This window comes from Lolium rigidum, chromosome 7, assembly GCF_022539505.1.
Source record: "Lolium rigidum isolate FL_2022 chromosome 7, APGP_CSIRO_Lrig_0.1, whole genome shotgun sequence".
NCBI lineage: Eukaryota > Viridiplantae > Streptophyta > Magnoliopsida > Poales > Poaceae > Lolium > Lolium rigidum.
Window position 1 is genome coordinate 46,997,895 of NC_061514.1, and position 13,761 is coordinate 47,011,655.

The window sequence follows — 13,761 nt, forward strand, 5'->3', positions numbered from 1 at the left end:
TGATATATAGGGAGTGAGGATTCCATGTTTGTGCATATTGTATTCAAATGCAAACATTATAAATTGTGCATGAACCTTGGGGAGCTTTCTTATTTTATTTAGAGCACCATATCTTTCTTATCATGATATCTTTGTTTGTCCAATTGGATCGTTGATTGCTTGCTTTATTTGTTGAAGCTCACTTCACCATGTTATCTTTATGCAATCTTTGATCCTCAATATAGTTTGACTTCCTTCAAGTATTCATCATTGGATATGTGCACTTGATTCCACTCAAATTATGAGAAGTGCACACTTTGGGGAGGAACTCACATTATATTGGTCTTCTAAATTTTTCACCCATTTTGACAATCGATGCCAATGGGGAGAAGTTTAGAGGGTTTAAGGGAATGGTTTTATACTTAAGCTTGGTTTGTGCTTAAGTGTTTTGCCTCTCATGCATTCCATATTTATATGTCTTGCATGGTTGTATATATATAGTGGAAACTATCCCAAAGGTTAATCTTGACAATGTATGCAATGAATTCATGTTCATCACACGTGCATACATTGTGGGGGAGTTTTCTCTATATATATTGGTTCTACTCACATCCATTGCAATTGTTGTAATTGTGTGAGTAGAGCCGGTTTTGATATGGGCTAGTAGCTTTGTGTTACTTGACCATATCAAATACGACCTCTTGTATACAACTTATTCTCGGATAAGTTGCGTACTTGTCATTAATATTCATTATATAAACCCTCTTATTGTGGTTGTCATCAATTACCAAAATGGGGGAGATTGTAAGGGTACATTGCCCCTATGTGTGGTTTTGGTAATTAATGACAACCCCTATGGACTAATGTTTTCATTGAGTTTATATGAAGGAATATTCCATAGGTACTACTTGTATTCCATGTGTTGGATTCAAGTATGGATGCCATGAAGATAAAGGTATACCTTGGGTATTGGCATCAAGATCATCGGTTATGAAGATACATATGTGATATGATCAAGAAGAAGAAATGAAGATGGAGTTCTTATGTGGAACTCAATATTAGCCATGCTCTATCTTATGTGAGTATGAGAAGATACAAGGATTGAGTTGGGCAAGTTCAAGATGAGCATCTCAAGTGGATCACATGTTTGAAGCTTGCCAGTCCATTTTGGTGATAATGGACATGTGAAGATGTGCATCAATGGAGCTTTCCCATCATAGTGTATGGGGGAGTATTTGTGAGTCTTCACGAAGCAACATTGATCAAGTGAGGCATTCCGGCTTGTGTAGAGCTTGAAGAGTTATCATCAAGATCAAGCGGGATGCGCAAGGCAAAGGTATGGCCTTGCTAGGTTTTTCTTTTACCGGTCTCAAGGTGGATGTTGGGAGACCGGATTATAGGATAGATAGCCGCACTATCAAGAGGGGCTTTCGGTTGGGTAACTTGATCACATCGTCTTAGGGAGCTCAACCCTTTGCATACTTTGCATATCCTTATTGCTTCTTGGTGTTTCTCCGTGTGAGGTTCTTGAGCTTGTTGCTAGCTTTACAACAAGCCCAAGTTCATCGAAAACGGAGTCCGCATGCATCTTCTATTGCGTTTTCGAGGTTGGGTGATTTTACAGGTTATTCATGATATAAGGTTCTACCTTTTATATTCATGATAAAATCCCTCCTACAGATTCTTGGGTTTTCACTTTCTATTAGGTAGCATTCGTTGTTATCTTCCAAACAAAATTGGTTTCATGTTAATCGGAGTTCGGGAGCAATAGTTATTAAAGAAAAGGTAAAGAAAAGAAAAAAAGGGGGACGGCTGCCCGGTCTCCGACCGGTCGACCGGGCCACACACCGGCCCACCCGGGACAGCCCCGGTCTCCGACCGGTCAACCGGCCCGAGCGCCGGGCAGCCCAGCTCCCAGTCCGGTCCAACCGGAACTTGACCGGGCCGCTTCTCGGACCGGCGGCCCACCCGGCCTGCACCCTCGTCGCGCCCCGCGCGGCCAGCAATACGCGCCGCCGGCCGCCGCCTGGGCCGCCGGCGCTCACGCGGCTTGGGCCGCCGCCGCCCGAGCAGCTTGGGCCGCTCCCCGCGCGGCCTGGGGCCTTTCCGCCGCCCGGCGCGGCGCGCGCCTCGCCCAGCTCGTCGGTCCGGCTGGGCCGGACCCCGACCGGCCTGGCCGGCCACGGCTCCGGTCAACCGGCTGGGCCGCCGGTCGGGGACTTTTCTCGGCCCGTTTTTCTCGCCTATTTCTTTGTCTTTTCCCCCCCAACGGTTATTTCTTTCTCCCTTGCTATAAATACCTTTCTCCTACCTTGAGACAACTACTTCTTCCCATTCTCTCACCTCCATTGTTGCATTTGAAGAAGTTGCTCTCTCTCTTGTTCCCCCCATGATTCTTGCTCATATTTGAGGATTTGAGAGAGGAGATCTAGATCTACACTTCCACCAAACCAATTCTTCTCTAAGTGAGGGAATCTCTTGGGATCTAGATCTTGGAGTCTTTAGTTGACTTTCCCCCTTGTTCTTCCTCTCCAATCTCATCCTAGCATTCGTTGCTTTGGTGGGATTTGAGTGTGAAGGACTTGAACACCTCCGGTGTTCTTGCTTTGCATCATTGCATAGTGTTGAGCTCTCCACCACGATTAGTTCGAGTGAGAGACCGTGAGCTTGTTACTCTTGGAGGGAAACCTCCTAGTTGGCTTGGCGGTTGGTGCTCCGGTGATCTCTTCAAGAAGATTGTGAAGAGGCCCGGGCTTCTCCTTCGTGGAGCTTGTGAAGTGGTTGTGGAGCTTGCCATCTCCGGAGCGGAGGAAAAGCTAACCATAAGGAAAGGGCCATTATCCTTCGTGGGTGTGGTTCGGAGAATAGGGTGAGCCTTCGTGGCGCGGGGAATCCTTCGTGGGACCTCCACTCCTCCAAACGTGACGTACCTTGTTGCAAAGCAAGGGAACACGGGAATACATCCTCGTCTCCGCGTGCCTCGGTTATTTCTATACCCGAGCTCTCTTTCCTTGTGATAGCCATCGTGCTTGAAGTACATATATCTTGCTATCACTTGTGCTACATATATCTTGTGCCTATCTTGCTTAGCTCTAGTTGCTATTGTTACACTTAGTTGAGCTTAGCATATTTAGGGTTTGTGCTTGTAAACTAAACGATAGTTTAATTCCGCATTCATACAAGACAAATCCGCAAGAGTTTGTAATTGCCTATTCACCCCCCCTCTAGGCGACATCTCGATCTTTCATTAAGCCTAGGATAATTTTTATTGTATAATAAAAGAAAAACTAATTATGTTACCTTTGGAGTTATATATGTTGGTTTAGAATGGTTATAGTGAAACTTATTTTTTAGGGAAAGAAAGGTCGACTATATCCTTTCAATACCGACATATCATAACTCCAAAGAATATAGTCAAACTTCATTTTTACCCATCGAAAGGAATTTAACATAATTAATATTTTTTTATTCATACACAATGAGTGGAATGTGGATTTTTTTGCAGTTACACACGATAGTGAAAATATGCACATCGAGGTTTTAAAAATCTTTAAATTAATATGTGTGGTTGTACTGGCATGTTATTACATGAACACTTGACAACATTGGGTGTCTTGTTCCAAATAAGGTAAGGAATGCGCAACGAGTTTTTGCTTCTAAAGAGCAAATGCTCCTAGGGTGAACAGTATAATCAAAATAAATATACAATGAAATTATAAAAATCTGATTTTTTGTACTTGTTTGTGTTAATGTCTGTCTTGTTTGTATTATTTTGTAGTGAAAAAATAACATGCATTTTCCCCAATAAAAAGGCAAGTTCAATGTTTGAAACAAGCAATTTTTTTTGCACTAGCTCTTTCATAGGTCGTAATATTTGTGTTTTCGCTATGAACATATGCATATAACCAATGTACATAAACATGTAAATGTCGGAACTTTTTCGTATTTTTTTGCTCCTAGGAGTCGAGTTGTATGTCTTTGAAACATATCAGTCATGCATGCATTCTCAAAATACTTTGTATGTTTTATGTGTGAATGTGCATACTATATTATATCTTGTATTTATGTTTCTTACATCTTTTTAGAAAATTTATCAAATACTGTAACATAGTTGGGAAAATTTAAACATTTTGGGTTACTTAAGTTTGTGCATGTTTAGTCTCAGAGTTATTATACTAGAATCTTGGAGGAAAGTTGAGATGCAACAAATTGAAGCTAGAGGCATGGGCGACTTCGAAGTATCTATCAAAGATATTTACGATTAATGCTTATTTAGGTGTCTCCCATGTAATCCAATGTAATCACCGTGTTGTCTTGTTACAACTCTCTCCTCCACCTTTTTTGCTCCATCTTCCATTCACATCACTAACACTATTCTCTAGTTCCCTTCGCCATCTTAGTCATCCTTCTAATCCTCCAAATTTCTCCCAATCATCCATTCCCCGTCGACCACCACATAGTGAGACACCAGGCTAGCTCTGCCACCCCAATTAAGTGATCACCATGCAATCCATGTAAACCTAGTGGGTACCGTGTTACCGGTTTAGCCGTCGGTAAGCTCCTTTGACTTCCTCCACATCCTCACAATCGGACGCCACATGACATGAGTCGTGACCAATTTTACTCTACTCTGCAAAATAAGGTAAGGAATGGGGACAAGGATTTTGTGCACATGGGAGTCAGTGCTCCCTTCACTTTTGGATTTTTGAAAATTTCAGATTCTCATATTTCCCTGCTTTCAAGAATTATGATATTAAATATGTAGATAGATGTCTATACGAGGATTGGAATCAAAAAAGTCTCGTCAAAAAATACGTTATATTTTTCGAGATGCAAAAAAGACAAATTTCTGACAGTACACCGACAAAATATACGTACTATTGTACTACTATTTATAGTCAGAAATTTGTCTTTTTTGTATTTTCCAAAATACAAAGTATTTTTTAATACGACTTTTTTGACTACACTCATCGTGTCTAAATCTATCTACATATTTAATGTCATAATTTTTGAAAACATAAAAGAGCGAGGTTTTGAAAATTTTGAAAAATCCAAAAGTCCAAGGAGCACTTGTGCTCATGTGCACCTGGTACTTTCCGAAGGAATGGTCACAAGTTTATAACTTCCAAAACGAAAACATAGCAACAAATCACAACAGAAATAAAATCAACTCTAACGGTAGCAAGTACAACGTCATTTAGCATTCACTGCCATCCCTTCCTTCCGGCGCAAGCCGTTCTCCCAAAATCCAAAATTTCCTTCCCCAACCGATCCGAACGTTTCCTTTCCCGCTCCGCGCGCTGCCACCGACAGGCGGGCCCTCGCGCGTAGGCCCCACCTGACAGCGACCCAACGGATAGCGACCAGCGCCTGATAAGTCCACAGACCCCGCCCGCCGCCACGAACTCGTCGGCCCCTAAATCCCCTCGCCCACGATCCGACTGGCAGCTTCCCCTCCCTCGCTGCTTCGTCCGCCTCCGCCCCGCGCCGCGCCTCCGGTGGTCTCCGCCGGCCGCGTGGTCTCGCCGATTCGGACGAGGTAATTGACCCGGCGCCCCTCTCCCTGTCGCTTTCTTGGGTCGGTTCTTGATTCAAACGGAATGGTACTTTTGAGATTATTTTCTTTGGATTGGATGGAAATGTTGGAGCTGGTCGGTATGGGGGTTATCGGATTGTTCGGTGGTGAAAAGCTGTGGGATTTGGCCGATTTTGCGTAGGTGGGCGTTAGGATTTAGGACTCGGTCGTTTAGGCAGCTCGGGGAGTTCTGGGTGATCATGGGCTCGAGTCCAGTACACTAGGGTTATGCAATCAGGTAGTGCAAGAATGGGTTCTCGTTATGCTTTATAGATTCTTTGATTAGTCGGCTCTGGAATAGTTTATGAGTGTGCTTGTGTGAAGACACTGTCCTGTTCCTGCTATGGCAGATCCTCTTCTTCTTTTTTTAACTAAGCCCTTTGTGTAATAAGTACTCCCTGATTGAATTAAAAGATGCCAAAGATTCGTCTAAATTTGGACTGTATCTATACAGTAAAGGGTGTATAGTCAGAGGTAGTGCTCTATGCTGAGTTGAGTGAGCTGGGCGATCATTCTGGACTTGTTATATGTACCTGAGATGCTTATCCTGTGTGTGTGTGTCTGTGGGGGGGGGGGGGGGGAGGGGGGTGATTTGTATCGAATGCTTGCCGATCGTGGATTTATATATAAAGCCGGCCCAGACGGCTTAAGTTTAAAAATAGTCAGAGGTAGTACTCAAGTTTTCATTTTAGTTCTCTGTTGAATTAGCGACTGCATGACACATGGCTGTAGCTTCTGAAAATCATTATCGATGGAGAGGTTTATCTTTCTGCTCCTTGCACACTGTTATCTTGCCCATATTGTTTGCTCCTTGCTGCTACAGGTGTTATCCCCAATCCTCACATGTACATTACCTTCTCGCAGGCTACCTTTCACAGTGAGAATCAACCATAGGCAGCGCAGCGAACTGTTTGTCGGCGTGCATTGCCTTATTCCGAAATCTGAGGCAGATCCTTGAGTCAACAAAACCGCCCTGGCTGCTGCGGAAGATGGTCGATGACACGGACTCTAGTCACAGGTTCATCGGCAATATGGAGATTATTGACCTGTGTTCAGATGGTGAAGACGATACTAAACCGTGTTCAGACGTCACTCTTTTGGGCTTAGACAGAAAAGAAGATATTGGTTCTGATGATCCTAGTGACGGCGTTGACCGTTCTCTTGTTTTATTCAACACTCCATTTGGCAAGAACAATGATAAGCAACCAATCAGTTTGGATGATGATGATTGGTTTAAAAGCACCCACGCTGCATCCGCTTTATTCAACACTCCATTTGGCAAGAACAACGATAAGAAACCAATCAGTTTGGATGATGATGATTGGTTAAAAAGCACGCACGCTTCAGCCTCTTATAGATCTCCGGCTGTTTCATCACACAGGATCTATCCTCTCTCAAGTTCCTCGGTGATGCTACATGATTCCCCCTATAGTGACAGCCTGAAGATTTTGACTGATAATGATGATGGTGAGTACAGTGCTATTTTCTTGATTAACTCTGGCAATTAACATTGATTAAAATGGACACTGACGCAGCCCATGACTAGCAACATTAATGTTTTTTCCCTGTTTGAATTTGTCAGATGATATCTATATGTATTCGGCTCAGCCTCAATCATTTCCAACCAGGCATTCATCAGTGAGTGACAATGGGGTCAAGGATGAGCCTAATTATTTTGGAAGAAGTGCTGCTAATGGAGGTGGGATGTTTTCTTCATCAATGCCTTTTGCTAGTGGCTGCCAGAAGGTCGAAACTGATAGCGATGACGGTGTGTAGCATGTACCTTGTTCTTTATAATATATGGGTACTAGAGCAAAAAGATTCATACTAGTGCAAACTGTGACTAATAAGATACTTTCGCAACTTTCAGATGATGTCTACGAATATGAAGGACCGAGTTCACATACGACCTTTCCTTCGTCAATGAATTCAGTTGATGGTACTGAAGGTTTTAATGGATTTGGCACACAAAGCCATCCAAATGTAGAAAGTAGACCTTCTGGTCGTGATGAAAGATCTATATATGAAGAAGCCCTACAGGTATATAATGTTTGATTTATCGATACAGACAAGTCACTGCAAAGATCAAATATGATTAAGCATGTGGTGACTTTGATCCGATTCTTATAACTATGTATTGTACTACTTTAATCGAAACTTCTTATGCAGCATATCAGCCAGGAAACAAAGGAAGAAGATCTGCCTGAAGGTGTTATGTCAGTATCACTCCTTAAGCACCAGGTAAAATTTATCATCCCAAACCTCAGGCATTGCAATGTGTGATTACTAGAGATATCCTGTTCACTAATATGTTCTTCTCTTATGTTTGAAAGAAAATAGCATTAGCTTGGATGCTCTCCAAGGAGAATAGTTCACATTGTCCAGGTGGAATTTTAGCGGATGATCAGGTTATTTTCATTTCCTAGCTTATTTCACTAGCTGTTAGTTATTTTACCACTTTTTCTTTCTTAGAGCCAAATATGTTCCATGATGTAGGGGCTTGGGAAGACAATATCCACTATTGCACTTATACAAAAGGAGAGGGCTCAGCAGTCTAACTTCATGTCTGCTGATTCCGACCGTAAAAGTTCTGTCTCATTAGACCTTGATGAGGATGATACAATGATAATGAACAAGAAGGAAATCAAGGGTGAACCCTCAGATAGGCTTTCCTCCAATCTTGAGCTCTGTGCTGGTCGGTCAGGGGCTCCTGTTAATAGAATGGTCAAGGCTGTTAAAGTTGAGCCCAAGAAGAAGACCGGAATGAAATTACCATCCTCTGCATCAACCTTGAGGTCTGCTACAAGACCATCTGCAGGAACACTGGTAGTCTGCCCAGCTAGTATTCTTAAGCAGTGGGCTAGTGAGATCTCTGCCAAGGCTACTGAAAGTTCCAAATTATCTGTTTTGGTCTATCATGGAGGTTCAAGGACTACAGATCCAACTGAGTTGGCAAAATATGATGTTGTCATAACCACATATACTATTGTAGGCAATGAAGTGCCCAAGCAAGACTCGGATGATGATATGGAGCAAAAGAACAGTGAAAAGTATGGGATTTGTCCAGATTTTGCTGCTGGCAACAAAAGGAAACTGCCAAAAGAGACCAAGAAAAAGGCAAATAAGAAAAAGAAACTTAACAGTTCAGACGCTGACATTGAGGCTGGCCCACTTGCCAGGGTACGATGGTTTAGAGTTGTGCTTGATGAAGCTCAAACAATAAAAAATCACCAGACTAAATCAGCTAGAGCCTGTTGTGGACTGAGAGCAAAAAGAAGATGGTGCTTATCGGGTACACCTATGCAAAATACAATCGACGATCTCTATAGCTATTTCCGCTTTTTGAAGTATGAGCCGTATTCTGTATACGGATCGTTCAAGTCGATGATAAAGAACCCAATTTCTAAAGGTTCAACTCAGGGATATAAGAAACTCCAAACTGTCTTGAAGATAGTTCTGCTGCGGCGCACAAAAGGTGAAATAAAATGCTTTGGGAACATATAGCTGTCTGCAGTTTTATATCTTTTTGTTATCAACCATATGATGTGAAGGCATAAAATCCGCACACCATTGCCTACAGAACGAATTCCAGCATAGTCTATGATTTAATCACTACCATGACCAGTAGTAATATCGATGTAGATGTACTTCTGCTGCGGCGCACAAAAGGTGAAATAAAATGCTTTGGGAACATATACCTGTTTGCAGTTTTATATCTTTTTGTTATCAATATGTCGTGAAGGCATAAAATCCGCACAGCATTGCCTACATAAGGAATTCCAGCATAGTCTATGCATATCTATTTGACTGGCATTTTTTGTTTCAAAAGGTGCAATCTTAATTTATCATCTTCATCTTAAAACAGTGCAACCATAATTTATTATTTTTGTCTTGAAAATGCAATTTCTCATATGTATATTTATTATTTTCATATATGTACTCAAAGTATTTATTAGCATAAATATCTCCCGTGCTACCAGCCATGAAATAGAACAGAAAACTAGAAAAGGTGAAATATGCGTAAAGGCGTAAAATCCGCACGCCAATGGCCTACAGAACCAACTCAAGCATAGTCTATGGATGCATGTGTAGCTGGCTAATATATTCTATAATATCATAATCATTCTGAATAATACAATTTCTCATACGTATATTTATTAGCATAAACATTTCCCATTTTACCAGCCATGAAAATGAAGTACATTAGAAAACTGAAGGAGGGGTACCCGATAAGTTCACAATTATGGGGAACCATACTAGGCAGTCTGACACCTTCCGAATTTTTTAGATGGTGTTCACATTTTGTACTTTCTCCCTTGGAAGGCGTTCCATCATGTTTTGTTAACTCTGTAAGATGCTATTAATAATGCATGGCTGTAACTTGGTTCTTCGTTGGCTTTGATATTTCTGTCATTGATGTGCTTTTGAACTGTTTCCCTTAGAAACACTACTTGATGGAGAACCAATCATAAAAATACCTCCAAAGACAATTGAGCTGAAGAAAATAAATTTCACACAAGAGGAGCGATATTTCTATTTGGCTCTTGAAGAAGGTTCTCGGCAAAAGTTCAAGGTAGGTTCAAGATTACAGACTTAATTTTATTCAGTTTTTTTCTATCCTTAGGTACTCAGTAGGGTACTGTGTTTAAACTTTTAGTAATTATGGTGTGCTGTCTAATCTCAAATGAATAGCTCAGTTGCAAGTCATGCAACTTGGTCGTTGCTTTCAGGAATTTCCCTTAGAAAAATAGCATGATTACATAATCTATTGATACTTCCCAAGCTGTTTGTTATCCCTGTTGTCTTATGTTACCCGATAAAAACTTTTGATCTGGTGATTTTTTTAGCTGTATTGGGCTTGAGGGATTGTTCTTCACCTTAGCTATTATTTTGATGAACATAATCAAAATATTTGTTTTACTTTATTGCTAGCAGGTTTAGCAGCCTTGAATTCAACATGGAATGCTCTTAATAATTTATACTATTTATAGTATTTTCCCCCATAATATCCTTCAGTTGTCGAGAAATTTCTTTGTGTAATGTTTGTGATGCTCATATGTTTCTGTTTGTATCACAGAAATTTGCTGCTGCTGGGACGATAAAACAAAACTACGCAAACATTCTTGTATTGCTGCTGCGGCTTCGGCAGGCTTGTAATCACCCTTATCTTCTGAAGGATGATAATCATGCAAATTTGACCAACCCGGCTTCCATAGAAATGGCAAAACAGCTTCCTAGGGAAATAGTGATGAATTTGCTGGAACATTTGGAAGTACGGAATCCAACTTGTTGCATATGCGTGGTAAGAGCATCATGGTTACTCAACATCTTTTTTTTTAACCAAGGCAACAACTTTGCCTTTTCGTTAATTAAGAAGAGGTGCTAGTTCATTAGTGGAAAACTAGGTGAAAACCAAGTTACTTAACATCTATATGTATAAAGTTTTTAACTAATCTCTGGAGTTTTCTTCTGCAGAAGCAGGGAGCGGAAACGTTTTCAAAAGAAAAGGTTACTGATTTTGTTTAGCTGAGGCTAGTTCTTCAACACCTATTTTAATGAGTAGAATAATTTAATTTAATTTCCCCTCATTTTTCAGGAGCCACCTGAAAATGCTGTGATAACAACATGTTGCCATATTTTCTGCTACGAATGTGTACTTGAAAGCTTAAGTGAAGAAGAAGTCTGCCCTGTTTGCAAACAGAAACTAAGCGCTGAATTGGTTTTTTCACGTCCAGTATTGAGGCTCTGTCTCTCTGATGAGTTGGAGTCATTTGCAGCATCTGCAGCAGTAGATGAATCATCTGCAGCAGCAGCAGATGAATCGTCCTCAATTTGTGAAAAAAGTTACATATCCTCAAAGGTCCAGGCTGCTGTCGACACGCTTAACTTAATCTTCAACACACATGCCCTTACTGATAGTGATTCTATCGAATCAAGTCCAAGCAAAGTAGCTCCTTCTAAGGCAATAGTCTTCTCCCAGTGGACTGGTATGCTGAACGTGCTGGAGCTTTCACTGAATAGCAATCTTATAAACTTCCGGAGGCTTGATGGGTCAATGTCCCTCGATGTCAGAGCAGCAGCAGTGGAGGAGTTTAAGACTGACCCAGAGGTAACTTTTCTTGCATTCTACGCTTACTTTTTAGCGTTATATGCAGACACTGATTCATTTCCACCATTCAACAAATAGTCATAAAAAACTGTTTTCTTTCTTCAGGTAAGAGTAATGCTCATGTCCCTGAAGGCTGGTAATCTTGGTCTAAACATGATTGCGGCTTGCCATGTGATTATGCTTGATCCCTGGTGGAACCCTTATGCTGAGGACCAGGCAGTTGACAGAGCTCACAGAATTGGTCAGACCCAGCCTGTGACTGTCACTCGTTTTACTGTTAATGACACAGTGGAAGATCGCATTTTAGCCCTCCAGGTAATATTTTGGCTGAACATATTAAATTGGTATATTGACAGTTTCGAGAAAATGGTTGGTTCCATGTGTAGTTCATAGCATATATAGTTTAAGGAACCATGCCCCTTCTCACTTTTAGTTAGTTTTCTGTTCTTATTTATTGGGAAGAATGTGTCAGCACCCCTTCTATATGAAGATGAATTAATGATGAGTGTAGATCGATAGTGTTATATAACAAAGTAGCAAGATCTGTGCAGATACATAATCCCAGAAGAACTTGCTTTCTATTTTGAAAATATTTGTTTGTTGGAGGTCTGTTCAGCGAATTATAATACGGAGTAGCAAGACAGTGGTGTGTGGTTTTCGCGCTGTGCTTGTGTGTATGCATATATCCACTGTTATTTTTTGTTTGTTTGACGAAGTGTTTATGTTTCTCTTGCCAGGCGAAAAAGAGAGAGATGGTGGAATCCGCTTTCGGCGAGAAATCTGGTGGCATTGCAACTCGGCTCACCGTAGAAGATCTCGGGTATCTCTTCAACGTATAGGGGCTGATCACACTACCCTTGGAATGCATGGCTAGTTAGTTATGCAAGTTCTTCTTGCACAAGTTTCCTGGCCATCTGTAGTGTAGGTTTTATCCCAGTTTTGCAGGCGCTGGAGGGTCAGATAACTTATCATAGGCCCAGGTGCTGGAGCGAAGGAAAATTTGGCACTTGATATGCGCCACGATTATTTTGATTTTGATGCTCCCATTTGTACATACTCTCTAGTTGAAAGAACATGATGTTTAGGCGTACCTTAGGCAAACGTCGGAACTTTGATGATGATATATATTTGTGTGCAGCTGCGGGCTGCCTGCTTGTTTTTATCTGCGGGGTGGATCATCTTATTTGCTTTGATGCTACATAATTTTCTTCATTGATTCTGAGAACGTGTAGATTATAGTTGTATTTGGTTGTGCCATACTTGGCTGGAGGAAGAAACTGTGCAGCTTCAATGGTGGTAACTTGAGTTTACCGATCCTTGCTGCTGCTGGGTCGGTGGTACAGAAGAAATTAAATACTACTCGAGCATTGGCCTGTTAACTCACGCAGTAGCAAGACATTAAGGGTTAAATGTCGCTTGAAAAAATGTGAGATGATATTAAGGTGAAATGTCATTCAGTTTTTCGTGGTACTGGTAATGCTGGTCGGGATGCTTGTGATAACCAATGCTTCTTTTTGGGGAACACCAAAAGCTATTTACATTTTTTGATGGTGATTTACTTGTTTTTTCTAGGATCTGAATTTTTTTTTAGAGTCGAAAGCTTCTTTTGTGGGCTGCAATATACCACACGAAGCGAAGCTACTTGGATATCCGGCCCACTGGTTTGGCCCGCTAACATGCTTAGTGGGCTAGGGAAGAGTAGGAAGTAGTTGGATGAGCGGTCCTTCCCTTCCCGGGCCTTCCTCGCTACTGTGCTCTTCTCCGACTCCGCCGCCGCGCGCTCCCTAGTCGCTTCTTCTCCGACGCCGGCGTCGATGGAGGCGGAGGCGGAGATCCCCGAGGAAGCGAAGCCACCGAGGATGAACCGCAGGCAGTGGAAGGCCGCGAGGGGCAACCGCGAGGACAAGTGGACGAGGAAGGACCGCCTGCTGCGGGAGGCGAACGTGGAGAAACGCCGCGAGTAGGAGGCCGCGGAGGCGGCGGCGGACGCGGCGGCGGAAGCGGCAAACAAAGAGGACCCGGAGGCCGCCATCGCGACGCACTACCGCGAGAGCTGGATCCACATATTCTCCCGCTCCCACGGCTCCTACGAGGACGC

The 13,761-nt window shown here is 42.1% G+C and overlaps 1 protein-coding gene across 2 annotated transcripts; it reads left to right on the forward strand.

Moving 5' to 3' along the window:
• Positions 1-5,458: 5,458 nt before the first annotated feature.
• Positions 5,459-12,825, forward strand: LOC124673921 (helicase-like transcription factor CHR28). 2 transcript variants are annotated; one of them, XM_047209968.1, is made up of 13 exons: positions 5,459-5,518; positions 6,419-7,021; positions 7,137-7,322; positions 7,425-7,594; positions 7,724-7,795; positions 7,888-7,962; positions 8,051-9,029; positions 9,997-10,127; positions 10,632-10,856; positions 11,030-11,062; positions 11,151-11,663; positions 11,769-11,978; positions 12,401-12,825. In XM_047209968.1, exons 2-13 carry the CDS (start codon positions 6,544-6,546, stop codon positions 12,500-12,502), a joined length of 3,174 nt encoding a protein of 1,057 aa, XP_047065924.1. In that variant the 5' UTR covers positions 5,459-5,518; positions 6,419-6,543; the 3' UTR covers positions 12,503-12,825. The 2 variants fall into 2 exon arrangements, with proteins under 2 accessions (XP_047065924.1, XP_047065925.1); XM_047209969.1 differs by lacking the exon at positions 11,030-11,062.
• Positions 12,826-13,761: the final 936 nt, after the last annotated feature.

Coding starts and splice junctions, on each gene's coding strand:
- LOC124673921 (XM_047209968.1), top strand. CDS start 6,544: ATGGTCGATGACACGGACTCTAGTCACAGGTTCATCGGCAATATGGAG. Junction 7,595..7,723: donor TATATGAAGAAGCCCTACAG/GTATATAATGTT, acceptor CTTCTTATGCAG/CATATCAGCCAGGAAACAAA. Junction 11,979..12,400: donor ATCGCATTTTAGCCCTCCAG/GTAATATTTTGG, acceptor TTCTCTTGCCAG/GCGAAAAAGAGAGAGATGGT.